General features: G+C 45.5%; 2 protein-coding genes across 2 annotated transcripts in view; one reads left to right on the top strand and one right to left on the bottom strand.

Annotated features, from left to right (window-relative positions):
* The window catches only part of SAXO2 (stabilizer of axonemal microtubules 2), a 28,153-nt gene extending 22,702 nt beyond the window's left edge, over positions 1–5,451 (bottom strand). Inside the window, exon 1 of the mRNA XM_066592682.1 lies at positions 5,338–5,451. Within this exon, the coding sequence (XP_066448779.1) occupies positions 5,338–5,375 (38 nt within the window). The 5' untranslated portion in view covers positions 5,376–5,451. The remainder of the gene's footprint in view (positions 1–5,337) is intronic.
* Positions 5,452–5,527: 76 nt separating this feature from the next.
* Positions 5,528–17,920, top strand: part of EFL1 (elongation factor like GTPase 1) — a 212,992-nt gene continuing 200,599 nt past the window's right edge. Inside the window, exons 1-7 of the mRNA XM_066592683.1 lie at positions 5,528–5,597; positions 8,226–8,324; positions 9,635–9,702; positions 9,786–9,870; positions 11,440–11,573; positions 13,614–13,751; positions 13,827–14,029. Coding sequence (XP_066448780.1) covers positions 8,234–8,324; positions 9,635–9,702; positions 9,786–9,870; positions 11,440–11,573; positions 13,614–13,751; positions 13,827–14,029 — 719 coding nt within the window. The 5' untranslated portion in view covers positions 5,528–5,597; positions 8,226–8,233. The remainder of the gene's footprint in view (positions 5,598–8,225; positions 8,325–9,634; positions 9,703–9,785; positions 9,871–11,439; positions 11,574–13,613; positions 13,752–13,826; positions 14,030–17,920) is intronic.

A 17,920-nucleotide genomic window follows, 5' to 3' on the forward strand; every position in this document is an offset into this window, starting at 1 on the left:
ACGGCTCCGGCAGCCTGGAGCCCTGTGTCGGGGTTATCCCAGCGGCTTGGGGCGGCCGGTGGGCAGCGGTGTGGGCGTGTCTGCCCGTAGGGTGCCGCCCGCACTCCTCCGTTCTTCTTATACAGCAGTGGGTGGAGTTGCCTCCTCCCACTCTCCGCCCCTGGGCGGAACCTTGTGGTTAAGAGACTGGCAGTGAATTGGGCTCACTGCCAGTTATTGGTTCTGCTTGCACCTAGCCAGTCTGTCTGCGGTTTCCTCAGCCAGTCCCTAGTTGCCAGTCAGCTCCCTCTGGTTCCCTTTTGTTCTGTCTGCTCTTGTCGGTTCTGTTAGCCTCTAGTTTAGTCTGGCCCAGTCAGCACTAGTTGCTATCCAGCATCCTGTCAGTTTGCCTGTGAGCTCCATCTCCAGCTTTGTAGTTTTGTTGGTCGGTTCTATCTGCCTCCCCTGTCGGCACTCTGTTCCCCCCATTAGGTAGCTTGCTTCTTGTCAGTCGCCAGGTCCCTAGCCAGGGCAGGGACCGCCGTCCAGTTGTCCGCCTGGGGTTAGCCAGGGCCGAGGCAAGTAGGCAGGGACAGTGGGGTGCGGGAAGATCAGGGCACCCCATCTGGCACTCGGGGGCAGAGTGCCGTAACAGTTATACAGGGCTTTTATGGCGCTTACTGTTATATGCCAGTTTTAGGGGCATTGGTGAAGTTACAGTTCTGAATCAGTTCAAACCGAACTTTTTACAGAAATTTGGTGAACCGGCTGAACTGATCACTACCCCTGGTTAGTAGAAAAACCTGGTTACGTACATCTGATACCCCCATCTCTCTGAGGATTTGGGCACAGCAGAATGTTGTGATCTTGGTCTCTATGCCGCTGGTAGTAAAGCTTCATAAAGTAGGTGTGCGTCTACTGTTCAGGTAAAATTTACTAAAGGAACTCTTAACCCCAAATCTATGAATTCAGTCTTGAGATTGCATTTTTTAAAGCCCTCCCTTACCCCCTGGGGTAGGTTCCATACCAAAGGGTAATATTTCTCACCCTGATGATGTAGAATCCACGTGTCTAAAAGGGCCAAGGGGGTCTTGGAGAGAAGCACAGCATCCCCGCCAAGAGGCATGGGGGGGGATCTCTGCTATTATGGGGGGGAGGTAGTCACAGCGGCACAGGGATTTAGGAAAATTGCTGGAGGAGATTTTACATTGATCAGCCATGAAGCTGTGTATGGGATACACTTGGACTTTCCAATAAGTCAATTAGCCGAGACATCCATAGCCACTTCTGCCCTTCAGACACAGCAGCCGAGGAAGGAGAAGGCCCTACAGTGACCATCACCATGTCCCGACCTCCGCATCATTGAGCCACTACGGGGAGAACTGAAGCATGCATAGTGGACAACCGAAAACTTCAGAGGGGTGCTAGTAAGCATGGCAAATCGTCCTTGAAAACGATATGGCGAGAAGAAGTGTCAGGTCTTGGATGCCATTACAACTTGGCTCCTGTAGATGTCTTCCTTAGTAACTGTATACAGCACATCATAGACACACCCGGGTCACGCTGCCAGGCAACTACTCAACATACATGGACCATTTCACAACTACCAGTGACATGTGCCAATCCTCCTATATGAGACACGGATGTGTGCTACTCCATTATCAGCATGTATAGACAAGTACAAGCCTACAGCTTATGGCATAGTCCATTCTGCAGCTTCCATTGTACGCACAGGTCATACTAGCAATAAGGTCTAACAGGCAGTTTGTGAACTACCCCAACTAAGCGGTGAATGCCAGCAGATAAGCCCCTTGTCATTGGAGAAACTAAGGATCAGAAGATACCTAGCCCTGGTGATCCGGAGCGAAGATGCCAGGCAAGTATTAGTCTTGGGTCGGGTGCGCACTGGCGTCTTCACACCAGCGTATTTGCACACACAAAATTTCCAACCACAATAAGCAGAGAATAGAACCCATTGATCTCAGTAATGGGTTGGTCCTCATTTCCCGATTTTGCGTAAACAAAAAATTAGGACATGCTCTATGTTCCCACGTATTTGCGCAGCAAAAGAGCCCATAGCAGTCTATAGGAGAAGTGCAAATGCGCAATACGCTGCACAATTCCTTTGGAAAAAGAACACATCTGGACCTTATTATGATAAATAGCCATTTAAATCATCTGCTGCATGCAAATAAACATGCCCTGCATGTGCCACAAGTACATTACAATAGACCGATACACGCTTAAATCTACCTGTAATGTGCATTATATAAATCAGCCAGGAAGTGCTGACATTGCGATCTCTCCCCTCCCAGCCGCTATTTATTACTGAACTACTATCCCACTAATAGTCGCCAATCCACGAAGGACATCTGCATCTATGCTGTAACTACAATCTAGACTGACGTCATTAGCTGACTGACACACACAATGTATATCCTCTATTATGTATAAATCCATAGAATTACAGACAGCATCACTGTGCAATGTGTTACCTATAGGCAATATGTACCCAAGGGCTGGTATTTTCTCAGTGATGTGCATGATTATAGGATTGTACAAAGAAAGACTACAGCCAATAGTAGGGCAGGATCCGAAGCGCTAAAGCTGGCCACGCACATTACACGAATGCTGGCTGAACCTGCTGATTTCCAATAGACCAAGAGACCATCCAATGTATATACCGTAGTAGTGTCCCAAATCTCTGCTAGACGGAGACGTCAGGGTTGAGAGGGATGGGGCAGCTGGGAACTAATATGACCAATCCCTTTGTTTTCAGGGGAGATAAGCTACCACTGAGAATTGTAGCCCTTTTCACTTATCAAATCTGCATGTGGATTTCCCAACATGGATTTTGTGCAAATTTGGCACCAAGTCTAGTCAAGAAGTGACATGTCGCTTCTTTTTTTCCATGCACGGATTTCATATCCATGACATACAGACTGCATCCTAGATTCCCATTATACGTAATGGGATATGGATCTGATTTTTCTGGCAGTATTTTGAGCTGAAGCCAGACGTGGAAGGTAATGGGATGGGAAATATAAAGGAAGGACTTGTACTTCTCCGCCCTGACGGTTACACTTCTGGCTTGGGGTAAAAAGAAATGGCACCAAAGCTGCATGTGTGCCCCAGTCCTCATAGTGCCCGCTGTTTCTAAGGCTGCGTTCAGATGAGCAGATATTACTCCATATTTGGCCAGTGTTATGCGGACCGTAATACAGAGCGAATGTAAATCTAGGGATCTATTTACATGGCATTATATTTCATGGATGCGTTTAGAGCAGCGTGCTATAGCTTGCTCCGTTTTTGCCTCCATAATTGCTGTCGTTGGCATTATTTTCTATTGGGCTAATATGGATCCATGGTTACCCAGAAGAAAATAAAAACCGAAGAAAGCTAATACAGAAGTAAATATGAAATATGGTGCCATATCATGTGCAGTAGATTGTAACATGGCGATGTGACGGAGCCCCAATATGTATATATTAGGGCTGTGTCATATCCCCATGTTAGAATTTGCGCATCCAAGATCTGAGCGCACTAATCACAGAAAACAGAACCCACTAATTGCTATTGATCCGATCCCATAGGCGCATTTTGTGCGCAAAAAAATAGGTCCTGCTCTATTTTCCTGCGGTTTGCACAGCAAAAGTGCCATAGAAGACGATGGCAGGGGCGAAGATATGCAATGGGAAGGGAGTGATACTGCGCAACATGCTGGAAAAGAAGACAGCGGGACCTTATTAGGCTTAAATAGTCATTAAATTCTATGGCAAGAGAGTGTCACGGGCGTGTGACCGGGCCCTGCAGACATTACAGCAATATATGCAGACATGCTGATTATGGTCCTCTTGAAACCTCATTCATGCACTAATACGATGCGGCAAGAGTATTTGCGCAAACGCTTGTGTGCCGTCGCCCTTATGGACATGTTACACTGTGACACTGGCCTGAGGATACAGTGGGATACCAGCTTGGGACCACAATATCCAGGATCAGGCACTGCAGCAGATATGTGGGTGACCTCTTACTGGAGCTGTTGCCTATAGCAACCGATGCTGGATCGGTTATGTGATCAGTTACTACAGGCAACAGATCCAGTCTTCATTTGCATCAGATTGTATACATCTATATACTAATTGTGTGCTCCAGATGGAGCTGTATATATACTAAGGCTCAGAGATCTCATCACAGGCAGCCGGCCTGCTACATGGGAGGGGGGTTACACTGTTCTAACCACAGCGGCCATTAGCATCACAGGTCTCAGACAAGAAGGGGGAGAGGAAAAAAATGACATATATTATATATATTAGAAGGATAGATAAATATGAGATAGATAGATAGATAGATAGATATTACATAGACAGATAGATATTGGATAGATAGATAGATAGATAGATAGATAGATAGATAGATAGATAGATAGATAGATAGATAGATAGATATGATATGAATAGATATTGGATAGATGAATAGATATTAGATAGACAGATATATATTAGATAGATATTACATACATAGACAGATAGATATATATTGAATAGACAGATAGATAGAGAAATAGATATGAGATGGATAGATATGAGATAGATAGATGAATAGATATAAGATAGACGGATTTATATTAGATAGATAGATATTACATAGATAGACAGATAGATAGATATTGAATAGATAGATAGATAGATAGATATTACATAGACAGACAGATATATATTGAATAGATAGATAGAGAAATAGATATGATATAAATAAACAGACAGATAGATAGATAGATAGATAGATAGATAGATAGATAGATAGATAGATAGATAGATAGATAGATATGAGATAGATAGATAGATAGATAGAGAGATAGATAGAGAGATAGATAGATAGATAGATGATAGATAGATAGATATTACATAGACAGACAGATATATATTGAATAGATAGATAGAGAAATAGATATGATATAAATAAACAGACAGATAGATAGATATGTAATAGATAGATAGATATGAGATAGATAGATGGATGGATAGATAGATAGATAGATAGATAGATAGATATGAGATAGATAGATAGATATGAGATAGATAGATAGATATGAGATAGATAGATAGATATGAGATAGATAGATAGATATGAGATAGATATGTGATAGGTAGATGAGAGATAGATAGATAGATAGATAGATAATGTGATAGGTAGATGATAGATAGATAGGTAGGTGATAGGTAGATGATAGATAGATAGATATGTGATAGATAGATAGATAGATAGATAGATAGATAGATAGATAGATAGATAGATAGATAGATAGATAGATAGGAGATAGAGCAGGTGGGCTCTGTGGGTCTCCTTGCTCCCTACCCGCAGGTACATATCTCGCAGATGCATTTGCGCTTCATGTCTCCGTGCTGCTGGTCGGTGGGGTAGCAGTAAGCACACAGACACCGCTGTGCTGGTAACTAGGTAAGCAGGAGGTTGCCTAGTAACAGCGGAGCGTCCTATCAACAGCGCAGGAGCTACGCGGTGACGTCAGACGCACGGTGAGGCTGGAGCACGCGTGCTGCTGAGTGACTTCCGGGCGTGGGCTGCACATGTCGGAGTACGGGAGCTGTCAGTGACCGGTGAGCTAGTGACAAGTCCGGTCACCCCGGGGGAGTATTGGGGTCTCTGCTCGCCTCTGGCACGGGGGCCGAGGGGATTCCTGGCCTTTATACACTGCGCCTGCTGCAGCCTATTACCAATCACGTGCTCTGTACCAGTAGTGATAGCATCTACAAGTCCCAGCATGACAGACCGCCGCTGGGGGTTGTAGTCAGTACACAGGAGGGCGGTTGTCTGTGTTGCACCTGTCACCTGTGCTGACTAGTATGTTGAGGCTCCGTAGGTCAGGCTTGTTACCCTGCGCAGCGGTGAGAGGTGTGACTGCGGGGAGAGGGGGGCTTCAGTCCGACATTGGCAGCAGGTTACCTGTTATCACGTCTCCCTCCGCTCGGGGGTTATCTGTCACCACGTCGGTCATATATACCATAGCATGGGATTTTGCAGGCTGTCACCGCACAAATAATAATATAAAGGTTTATGTTTAAGTTAAAGGCCGGCTGCTCACAAACTGGTCAGAATCCACATGTGGAGCCGCAGTGGAATCCTGTGACCCCCGTTGTCCGCGCGGCCCTGTAAAGATCTCTACCTGACATCCCGGGTAGGCTTCGGGTCGGACGGTTTCCATTGACTTCAGGGGAAGCCGTCCGTCCGCACGAACTCCAGGCAAAAATAGGAGATGCTGCGATTTAATTTTCGCAAGTGTAAATCGCAATCGCTGCCCGCTTGTGTGAGCGGACGAGCAAATGTTCTATTTTTGTTAATGGATGCCGAATGCCGCGGATTCCGCAATTCAAATCTGCTCATGTGCGGCCGGCCCAAGAAATTGTTTTTCTTTTACGCATATGTATTAGTGAAATTAAACAGTGGTGACAGCCCCCCCCCCCCCCCAAAGTATCAGGAGATGCGGTGAGATAACACGTGACCCGCCGCACCCGGTCGGACCTGATGCCACTTTTCTCACGGCCGAACGGTTTGGTCTCTGTATGCAGTCAAACAGCCCTGTCTGGCCCCCGTTGACTATACTCCTAGTGGAGGAGGGAGCAGATCCTCACCTCTACCTACCTCCCCAGTTTGATTTGAACCTGGGTTTGGGGGAAAAAAAGGAATCCTCTGACATAGTTTGTTCCACAATTGACTTTTATCGCGAATGCACCGGATGGGTGATAAATGTCTGATGGGTGTTAGGGAGACCCCCATCTATCGCTAGAATGGGTACCAAAGCCTTTGTTCCTCCTCGTCACACAACTGCACTAGTCTTGTATCCATAGTGACATAATATCCTGCAGCAAGGACTGGACCACACTTGTAACATTACATCCGATGAATATATTGTACTGTGTGCGAATGTATACACAGGCTCAGCAGGGAGTAAAGAGCACCCATGATCACTCCTGAATGTATACACGGGCTCAGCAGGGAGTAAAGAGCGCCCATCATCACTCCTGAATATACACACAGGTTCAGCAGGGAGTAAAGAGCCCCCATCACCACCCCTAAATGTATGCACAGGTTCAGCAGGGAGTAAAGAGCACCCATCACCACCCCTGAATGTATGCACAGGTTCAGCAGGGAGTAAAGAGCACCCATCACCACCCCTGAATGTATTCACAGGTTCAGCAGGGAGTAAAGAGCACCCATCACCACCCCTGAATGTATACACAGGTTCAGCAGGGAGTAAAGAACACCCATCACCACCCCTGAATGTATTCACAGGTTCAGCAGGGAGTAAAGAGCACCCATCACCACCCCTGAATGTATACACAGGTTCAGCAGGGAGTAAAGAGCACCCATCACCACCCCTGAATGTATACACAGGTTCAGCAGGGAGTAAAGAGCGCCTATCACCGCTCCTGAATGTATACACAGGCTCAGCACGGAGTAAAGAGCACCCATCACCACCCCTGAATATATACACAGGTTCAGCAGGGAGTAAAGAGCATCCATCACCATTCCTGAATGTATACACAGGCTCAGCAGGGAGTAAAGAGCACCCATCACCACCCCTGAATGTATACACAGGCTCAGCAGGGAGTAAAGAGCGCCCATCACCACTCCTCAGTGTATACACACAATGTATACGGTTCTGGAATATCTTTTCTTCTGATTCCTTCTGAAATTGGGCAGTTAATTGGCCCCTGATGTTACCATTTCTTTTGACAAAGGGGTGTGTCCATGCGCCCATGCAGTCTGGTGCTGCCTGCATTAATTGGACAATGTCGGACTGGACACGCCCCCAACCAGTAACACCCAGCTGTCAATTTATGCATTAATTTTTAGGAGAAAAATGTGATTGTTCCCAGCAAGAGTAACCAAGTCATCTTGTAGATGATGCCAGTATTAGTTATCACATCTACAAGATGACTTGGTTTCTCTTACTGAGAACAATCACATTTTGCTCTACTGGCTAACACCGGACCAAACTTTTTTTTTTAGGAGGAACCAGTCCAATGTAGAGTTCTAAGAAGAGACGCTCCAGAATTCGTGCAGCCCTCTCCTCGGGGCCGCCGGGTCCTCCTCCTGCATATTACAGGGTTTTTCTATTTCAGTTTTTAAATTGTCGAAAACAGAAGTTATTAATGCGGAGCATAAATGGAGCTTCAGGTTGGGATGCTCTCTTCTGTTATTGACCCGTGTATTACTATCTGCAGGTGACACCATGGGGCCGGTCAGCTTGGAGAAGATAATTGCACTACAGAAGAAGCCTGCTAACATCCGCAATATCTGTATATTGGCTCATGTCGACCACGGTAGGTGGCCAGCTGGCTGTGGGAATGATTTGGGCTTGTGGTGGTGTAGGTAATGGATGTGCATTTGACTGTGGGTTTTGTTGCAGAGGTCAATACTAGAAGTCAGGGTTCACATCTTGTAGTTGTGCTGCATTAGGCCGCCTGCAGACGAGCGGGTCGGATCCGGCGGTGAGAATTCTCGCCGCGGGACCCGACCCAAGCGCCTGCAGAGACGAGCGTGTACTCACCCACACCCGGCGGCCCCGACTCTTTCATGTGCCGGCTGCCGACGCATGCGCAGACCGGAGCCGGCGACCGGGTGAGTGACGTTTCTGTGCGAGGCTCTGCGAGCCCCGCACAAAAATAGGACATGCCGTGGTTTGTTTGCCGCGCGAGATTTCGCGCGGCCGTCTGCATAGGAGTGCGTATTGTAATGCACTCCTATGCAGCCTTGCACACGGGCGGAAATCCCGCCGCGGGATTTCCGCCCGTGTGCAGGCAGCCTTAGTTTTCTGCAGTTTTTCTCAACTTTAATGGTAAAGCTGCCCCAGGAAACACTGCATATTAAGAATACAGTCCCAATAATTACTACCATAACAGCACCGCGATCACTGCACCGCCACAGCACAACCATATGTTGTAAGGGGTGTCCGGGGGTGGGGGTGGGCAGAATCCTTACCTGGACCTGCGGGGTCAGAACATCCAGCCTTGTCATGATGGATGGACTCTGTATCCCTCAGGGCATCAGAGGGGGCTGGCTGTTCCGCTCATCTTAACCCCTTAAGGACCAGGCTGTCTTGTACCTTAAGGACCAGACACTTTTTAGGGATTTTACCCATGTGGTGGTTTTTCGGCCCTATTTGTTTTCATTTAGCTACCAAAATAATTTTTGCTGCCTTTTTTATTTTCATGACATATAGGGCTATCTAAAAGTTGTTTTTTTTATGTGTGTGTGTATGTATGTATGTATGTGTATATATATATATAATATAATTTTTTTTTGACTAGTGTTTTTATGTTGAAATAAAGTATCGGAACAGGTTCCTCATTTTGTTTTGGACATGTTCCACCCTTGGAATTGGCTCCGCCCCCATCCCGCCTCTCATTAAAAATAGTGCAGGGAGGCAGAGAGGGGGCGGGAGCTCAGAGCACTGCTCGCGGCTCTTCCAGCCTCCTCCCCCTGCAGAGAGAGACGCCTTATATCGGTCGGCGTGAATACCCGGCCGATATACGGTCGTCTGAATGCACCCTTAGGATGTATATATACAGTTGATGGACACGAAGGGGTTAATTTTTTTTTCCACAACTCTTTCTCTTTCTTTATTCTCCAGGGAAAACTACATTGGCGGACTGTCTGATATCCAGCAATGGGATCATCTCCAATAGATTAGCAGGAAAGGTATCTTTTTTTTTACTCTTTGGTATTTTTTAGAAGAAGGCTTTGTCTTGACTGCCTGTTGTAACCGTTAATCATCATTGCAGTTACGTTATATGGATAGTCGAGAAGATGAGCAAATCCGAGGAATCACCATGAAATCCAGCGCCATATCCCTGCAGTACAAAGAAGGTATATATTGTACATTGCTGACTGTTGCTTCTATTTTTTTTAATGTTTTCTTTTGCATTTAAGGGGAAGCTCTGTGGTGCTAAATTAAAAGGTTGGTCCCGTTTTAAACTATTCATGACCTATCCTTAGGATAGGCCATCAATACTAGATTGGCAAGGGTCTGGGACCTCTGCTGATAAGCTGTAAGCTGGGCTTTTCTGCTCATGCACTGAGCTGATTTCTGCAGGAAGCAGACAGCCATGTTCTCACTAGAGTGGCCAGACTGGGTATTACAGGCATTGAAGTAAATGGGAACTTGATCCGCAATACCATGCCTGATCACTGCAGTAGGAACAGAGCCGTTTGCTTCCTGCAGTAATTAGCTTAGTGCTTGAGCACAAAGGCCCAGCTAGAGGCCCAATTACACCCAACGATTTTCGCTCAAAATTCACTCAAAGCCGTCTTTTGAGTGAGAATCGTTGTGTCTAAATGTGCGGACATCGTGCAGTGTTTGTCAGCGATTCGCTCATCGTTGTCTTTCAGCTGGCTGAAAGACAACGATGAGTCTTATCAGGACCGCGCGCTGAGTTCTTGGCGGCATACCACTGATACTATTGTTTCAGCTGGTATCCCGCTCAGAGAATATGGCAGAAGTATGCAGAAGACAGCGCTCCAGCTGCAGTCCCACTCGAGAACAATGGAACTGAATGCAAATAACAGACCTCCAGCTGTTATCTGCATTCAGCGAAAGGCTTCATTTGCACGCTAATAAGCTACTAAGTATCCAAGTAGCTACTTAGTGGTTTATGCAAAATGATCGTTTAAAACTGCCTTTCAAGTTATCTTTGAACGAATTTTGAGTAATCATCTTTTCGTGTAAATCGGCCTTTACTTTCCTGTTTGATGAAGGCTATAACTGTTATCTGAATTTGATTCTACTGGCACTCTATTGTGTGCAGTTTTTTTGCACCAATGTAAAGTAATAAAAGGAATAGGCGGACGTTATCAAAGTTAGGGTTACTTAGTTTAGGAAAAAAGCTCAGTGGGGTGTGTATAAATATATCAGGAGATATAATACATATATATGGGAGAGATCTCCGTTTTATATATAATACAGAGCTCTCTCCCATCAACTATACCCGGGGCTGTGACTGTAACATGGGGGCATTCCAAACTCCAGTCCTCAGGACCCCCCAACAGGTCATTTTTTCAGTATTGCACAGGTGATGTAATTATTGTCGGTGCCTCAGACATTGCCGCAGGTGTTCTTATTATAGGATCTCCTGAAAACATGACCTGTGGGGGTCCCTGAGGACTGAAGGTGAGAAATACTGTTCTAGAGGAAAGAAGGTTTCTAGATATTGACATAGAAGGGGGTTCTTTACTGTAAGAGCAGTGAGACTATGGAACTCTTCCTGAGGTCGTGGTGATGACAAATTCCATAAGAGTTTAAGAGGGGCCTGGACGTCTTTCTTGAGTTTAGTAATACTATTTTTCCTCTTTACACACGGTGTTACGAGTTTAATCCTGTACGTTCCTGACATGCTTATTGAAAATGAATTATTTTGAATATGGATCATACCTTCGCAGGGCATGAAGAATATCTAGTCAACCTCATAGATTCTCCCGGCCATGTTGACTTCTCCTCTGAGGTCTCAACAGCTGTCCGCCTCTGTGATGGGGCCATTATCGTGGTAGATGCTGTAGAAGGTGTTTGTCCTCAGGTAAGTACTTGCCCAATGTGGACTTGGATCACAGAGACTTAGAGAGACTTAAATATAAATGAGAGTTGTGATATTTGGGTGTACGCTGCCTATAACATAAAGTATTCACACCCCTTGACTTCCATGAATGTTTGTGTGCTTTATTGTGCAGCAACATTGATTTTCGTTAGTTTCAGACTATGTTCACGTAGTATTTTGCCTTTATTTTTGGTATATGCTTTGGCAAAGCATAAACCGAATGTTTTCATAGGCTCCATTCATTTGACTGATACCCAACAAGTGTCTTCTTAGCCTCCATTGGGGTGGTATGTGTTGGTATTCCTTTCTTTTAACTATATGGGAAAGCCCAGTAGACCTCACTTTACTATACACTGGGGCACTGCAAAGAAAGCGTACACTGTGCGGTATAGTATATTATCCAACCCTCCTCCTTCTCCAAGGTGCACTAGTACAGTCCTGTAGTCTATAACCACTGACGAGCACAGCCCCGGCCCTGCCGTCTCGCTCCTCCAGTGCTCTCACGCAGACAGACAGTCCAGAGACCACAGGGCTGCAGGCTGGACAGGTCTGCAGCGTGATGCAGGTCCTATTTGGCTTCTTTTACTCAGTGCTGCCACCTGTCTGCCAACACAGTGATCTGTGTCCAGCGGTGCTGCGCCTGCAGCCGGGGCTTGCTAGGACAGGGGTCAGGATCCATCGAGCTCCTCGCCTCCCTCAGCCGCCACAGCTGCAAAAATCTGACTTTGAAAAAACGAAGCAGAGGAGGGCTCACTCACCGCCGCGGGTGTCCTGAAGGACTCTTAAGATATAGGCACTGCACATTGCTAGGTCAATACTGTCTTGTTTTTTTTGTCCGCAAGAAAATCCTGTACTTTTAGTTTTATATATCTTTTTTTTTTATAACAATAAAGGCCTTTTCATGCCCGGGTATGCTATACAATGCTTGGGGAACATATTGCTTGGGATATTTAAATAAAACACACATTTCATACTTTGCATTAAAGGGGTTTTCCAGGCAAGGTCATCTTAGTCAGATGCTGACTGCCCAGCCTGCTGCCAGTGTAATTTGGAGTAGGAAGTCTTAAAGGCGGCTTCTCTCATATTGACATAATTGGAAATGAACTCTACTACTACACTTCCTACTTTGACCCCAATGTGGAGCTGGAAGTATAATATGTGGCTTCACTCCCATTAATTTCAGTGCGAGCGAAGTCGCCCATTAGACTTCCTGCTCCGATCTCGATGGTGTCCAGCTCCGCTGGCCGGGCATTCGGCTGATCGCTGGGGATCTTAAGTGGCGGATCCCCAGCAATCAACTATTCATGACCGATCCTGAGGATAAGTCATCAGTAGAATTTGTCTGGAAAACCCCTTTAGGCTGCCTGTCCACGGGCGATGATCCACTAGCGATAAATCGCCCTCTGGTCACGCTCTGTGAAGCTTTCCATAGAATTACTATAGAAAGCGCAGTGCCCGCGAGCGATTCTCTGCTCGCAGGATTTAAATAACGGCATGCTGCGGTTGCCGCGATTCTCTGCGGTGAGCCTATCCATTAGATAGGCTCATCTCGAAGACCTGTCAGTGCTCACCCCTTCTTTCCCGCGGCAGAATATCGCTGTTTTTCACGCACACACAAAAAAATTTCCATGTGATGTCTGTTTTGTCACAATCCACAGAAAACAGGGTACAAAAAACCCCCAAAAACCAGCAGTGAATACAGATGCTAGTGCATGTTCGCTGTGTATTCTATATGCACCCATGGGCTATATCGGTCTGTAAATATAGACCAAAATAGGACATGTTGCACATAAAAAAAAAAATGGCAGCATCAGTTTAATTCAGTGGGTGTGCTTTCTATATCTAGTCCCTAAAAGACCCAGACTGAATATGAACAGAATATTGGCCCTTGTAAACAGACGCACACTGTGTATACAGACAGATGCACGTTCATATATCTCATTGCTTGTAGGCCCATGTCTGTTGTACACATATGCAATAGATCTTGGTGTATTGTTTGACTTCCCATGCGTCATGTTGCAGACACAAGCCGTGCTACGACAGGCCTGGCTGGAGAACATTCGACCGCTGCTGGTGATCAATAAGATTGATCGATTAATAGTGGAGCTGAAGCTTTCCTCCCAAGAAGCCTACACACATCTGCAGAAGATACTGGAGCAGGTAACTGCAGAACAGGAGCGCGGGAATTAGCGCTTCTCCTAAATGTGACCCTGACCGCCTGTTGCCGTTTTCCAGGTGAACGCTGTGACCGGGTCGCTCTTCACCTCCAAGGTCCTGGAAGAAAGAGCCGACAAAGACACTACAACGGAGACCACAGATGGAGACCAGCTCTATGACTGGAGTGCAGGCTTGGATGAGACGGATGATTCCCATCTCTACTTCTCTCCAGACCAGGGCAATGTGGTGTTTGCTAGTGCCATGGACGGCTGGGGGTTTACGTAAGCAGCTTTTTAAAAACTTTATTTTAGTATCTTTTTAACTTTTTTTAAAGGGTATATCTGCTATAGACAACCTTTTTTAATGTACTTGCTCCGTACCCCTATTATCCAGAGGGGAGATGAGCTGACAGTTGTTTCAGGGGACACAAGGACACACTGAATGCTTTACCCAGAGGCTAAAATGAATTGCTGCAGGTCCCAGCAGTGCATCCCTCCTAGATCCGATCCGTACCTCTTGGATGGATAGAGGGTACAGGGTGGACCCCTTTAAATTCCTTGTCAAATACCTTTTTTCAGCTAATACTACTGTATCAATTTTAAAGCTGTTCACATCACGTTTTTAGCCATCCACAGAGCATGTCATTTTTAGTACAAAAAAAGTATTGAAATGTCTTCCTTGATGTACCCATAGACTGCAATCCGTCACACTTGGTTCAGAAGTGCATATTTTTCAATACATTTGACCTCACTCACGTTTGTGTAGGTTTTCTTTGTGGGATAGAAAAGCATAGCAGATCACTTAGTTTTTTTTGTCCCTCTCCCAAAAAAGTAAGTTTGCGGTGACACACAGCTGTATGGTTACAGAATCTGAATGGATATAGATTTTTTTCTTTTCATATACTTGAAGAAAAAATTGTTCAACTACAAAACTTTAAGATGCTTTTATAGTGAAAGACATAGACTTATTTATGTAAGAACAGACAAAGTATTGAAATGTATGGTTGCATGTTAAACGTATAAGATTTGTATTTGTTTATATACGATACATTTTGGAAAATCTTCAGACCCTTTCACTTTTTTACATTTTGTTATGTTGTGGCCTTGTGTAAATTAAAACAAAAATATATCCTTTTGGCTGGACCGTTACTGGTTTAGAAAACTGAGTTCTGTTTCTTGTAGAGGGAAAAAAAAGCACAATTTCCTTGTGTTAAAATACATGCAGAGTTACCTCTGCATCAGGATCTTGTTCAGCAGTGGCCTCTGGATCCCCATCTGTCTTTTATAACTCGTCATAAAGTTAATTTCTAACATAAAGCCTTTTAATCCTGAGTGTTTATGGTGTTGTCTGTTTGCATTGGCTGCTTTCTCTGTCATTATTCGGTATTGGACACTAGATGGCGCTGTGGCTCTGCACTGAGTGCTGACATGGTCTCCGTTCAGGTGATTAGCGGTGCAGCGTGACCTATGAATGATGTGTAGGTGCCTGTAAAGACAGGAGGTTTCTACTATCACATCATTTCTCACTTTATGACAGCAGTAGGATTCTAGTTAATGTAGGAGGCCAGTTTTACGTATAACCATCAGACTTTACTGTATTCTGAGCTATGAGTTTATTTTTGGACTCATTTGACCAAGAAAAATATTATAGTTATATCGTAAAAAGCTAAATTTGATACAATGACCGTGATGAGGTAGTAATAATGCCTGTAGAACTCTTACCAACTTTAGATCAGTTCTGAAAATGTTACTTGCTTGCATTGGCATTTGACACATAGATTAGTGACACGCGGTTGTGATTGCAGTTTACCCCTAGGGGGATATTAAGATGCTGAGCTCACAGCTCCCTCTGCGTTGAGAGATAAGTCCTGGTAAGATGTATCCTGTACCTGCAATATTTACTTTTCATGCGATTGGCAATACGATAAATGTTGCATGAGTCCGGCCTGCGCTACCCACAACTCCATGAATATGTCATAAATGTGTGTGTATATAATAATATTTTTTTTCCCCTTAACTTGTTCTAAAAAACGACATATCCCAAGATGTATGGTGTGAGGTGTTAAACATAAAAAAAAATGATACACCCAATGAATGCCAGCTGTTGTTATACTCTCCCATGTTTAAAAGAAAAAGGTATACATTTGTTGTATATATCTTTTATTACTGGATGGTGTGAGGTTGTATTGAATTAGTTTCCTGCAAGTTGTATCATTGAAGGAGTTGTCCAGTTGTAAACTATTGATGATGGCCGTCCTCAGGATAAGTTACCAATAGTGGACTGGCTGCTCTCCAAACCAGTGTGCTAGTTCATTAAACTGATTTTTGCAGGAAATGGACAGCTTCGTTCCCACTGCAGTGGCCAGTTTTGGCATTACAGGCCATTTACTTCAATGGGAACTTTGCCTGTAGTACCAGGCTGGGCCACTGTGGTGGGAACAGAGCTGTCTGCTTACTGCAAAAATCAGTTCAGTGCATGGGCACACTGGCCTAGCAAATATCTAATCAGCAGGGGTCCTGAGCAGCAGGCTCCCAGTAATCTTCTATCAATGGCCTATTCTCAGGCTAGGCCATCAATGTTTAACAACTGGAGAACCCCTTTAACGCCATTCAAAAAAGAAAAAAAATGTTAAAGGGGTTGTCCACTTCTGTGTATCCTCTTCTCAGGATCGTTGATGGGTGGGGGTCTGGCAATCGGAACCCCCATCAACCAGCTGTTTACAGAGGCCAGAAGTAAAGAACTCTGTACACTTTGTAGGCATTCAATGGCAACAGTGCTGCAAAGTGTAAGAAGCTGTCTGTTCACTGCTCTGTACACACTGATAGCAGCCCGGCAAACCGCTGGTTGGCGAGGGTCTTGAGTGGCAGAGACCCACTGATCAACTGTTGGGGACCTATCCTTAGGGTAGATCATCAGTAGTTTAGTCATGGGCACATTTGTAACACAAGTGTGACCAGACCTAAGTGGGCAAGGGTCAGACTACTACTTCTGCATATAGGCAGTGGCAGGAGGTGAGGGTCTGCTAGTGTAATGGTGGGATGTTTATGGTGCTAAAGCAGATGCTTGAAAAATCAGACTTTAATTCAGAAAGTAATTCAGCAGCCAACTTATAAAAGCTTCTAACTATAGATGGGAGATGGCATAGTAGGAAATAGTAAGATAATAGAGGGGCTGCCCTGTTCAGGACCCTCATCTATCAGCCAGAGCAGGGACCATCTACAAAGGGCTTCCTTCACTCTAGCATGTCAGTCCATTACACAGACTGCTTATTGACTTACCTGGGGACCCTCTAACACTTCCTTTCTTGCTGATTGTCTCCTCTTACAGTTTACACTAGCGCTATGGGAGGTTCCATTATTCTGCTCCGTCCTAGGAGCTGAACAAATAGAAGGTCGATCCGGCATTTGCTAGAGCCGCATGGCACCAGATGGACCCCATTCACTATAATGGGGTCTATTGGTTCTCAGCAGCAGGACCCCTTATGATCAGTTTGTTGGGGAATACCTGTGACAAAATGAAAATGTCCAAACCTAGTAAACTAGTACAAATTATCTACTGGGCTGTAGTGCTATCTTCTATCAAGTAGACTGCTATATTACAGCCCCAGAATGGATATGTAGCATTTTCTCGCTATGTACAGTATAAGGCCTCCTTCCCACGAGCGTGACGGGCTCCGCCGTGTAATATTCCGCAGTGAAGCCCGTCACGGCGCCCCCCAGAGACCCCATACTTACCAGCGGAAGATAGCGTGAAGACGCTTCCCTGCCCACCGCCGTCGCGTCATGTGACACGCCCACCGCGTCACATGACGCGGCCGGCCGTGTCACGTGACGCGCCGGCCGCGTCATATGACGCGCGGCGGTAGGCGGGGAAGCGTTTTTTCACGCTATCTTCCACTGGTTGCAGCGGGAGATAGCGTGAACGGACGGCTTCCATTGACTGCAATGGAAGCCGTCAGCGCGTACACTTGCGGCAAATAGAACATGCTGCGGGTGAGAACGGGAGATTTCACGGTGCATAATTCCGCGGTGGAATTACGCATCGTGAGCATTGTGCTATTAGGTTCAATAGAACCTAATAGCAGGGGGCAACGCAGCGGATTTTTGCCGCGGATTTACGCGGCGTAAATCCGTTCGTGGGAAGGAGGCCTAAGGCTTAAAGCATAAGTTAAC

Source organism: Eleutherodactylus coqui, chromosome 2, assembly GCF_035609145.1.
Source record: "Eleutherodactylus coqui strain aEleCoq1 chromosome 2, aEleCoq1.hap1, whole genome shotgun sequence".
Lineage (NCBI taxonomy): Eukaryota > Metazoa > Chordata > Amphibia > Anura > Eleutherodactylidae > Eleutherodactylus > Eleutherodactylus coqui.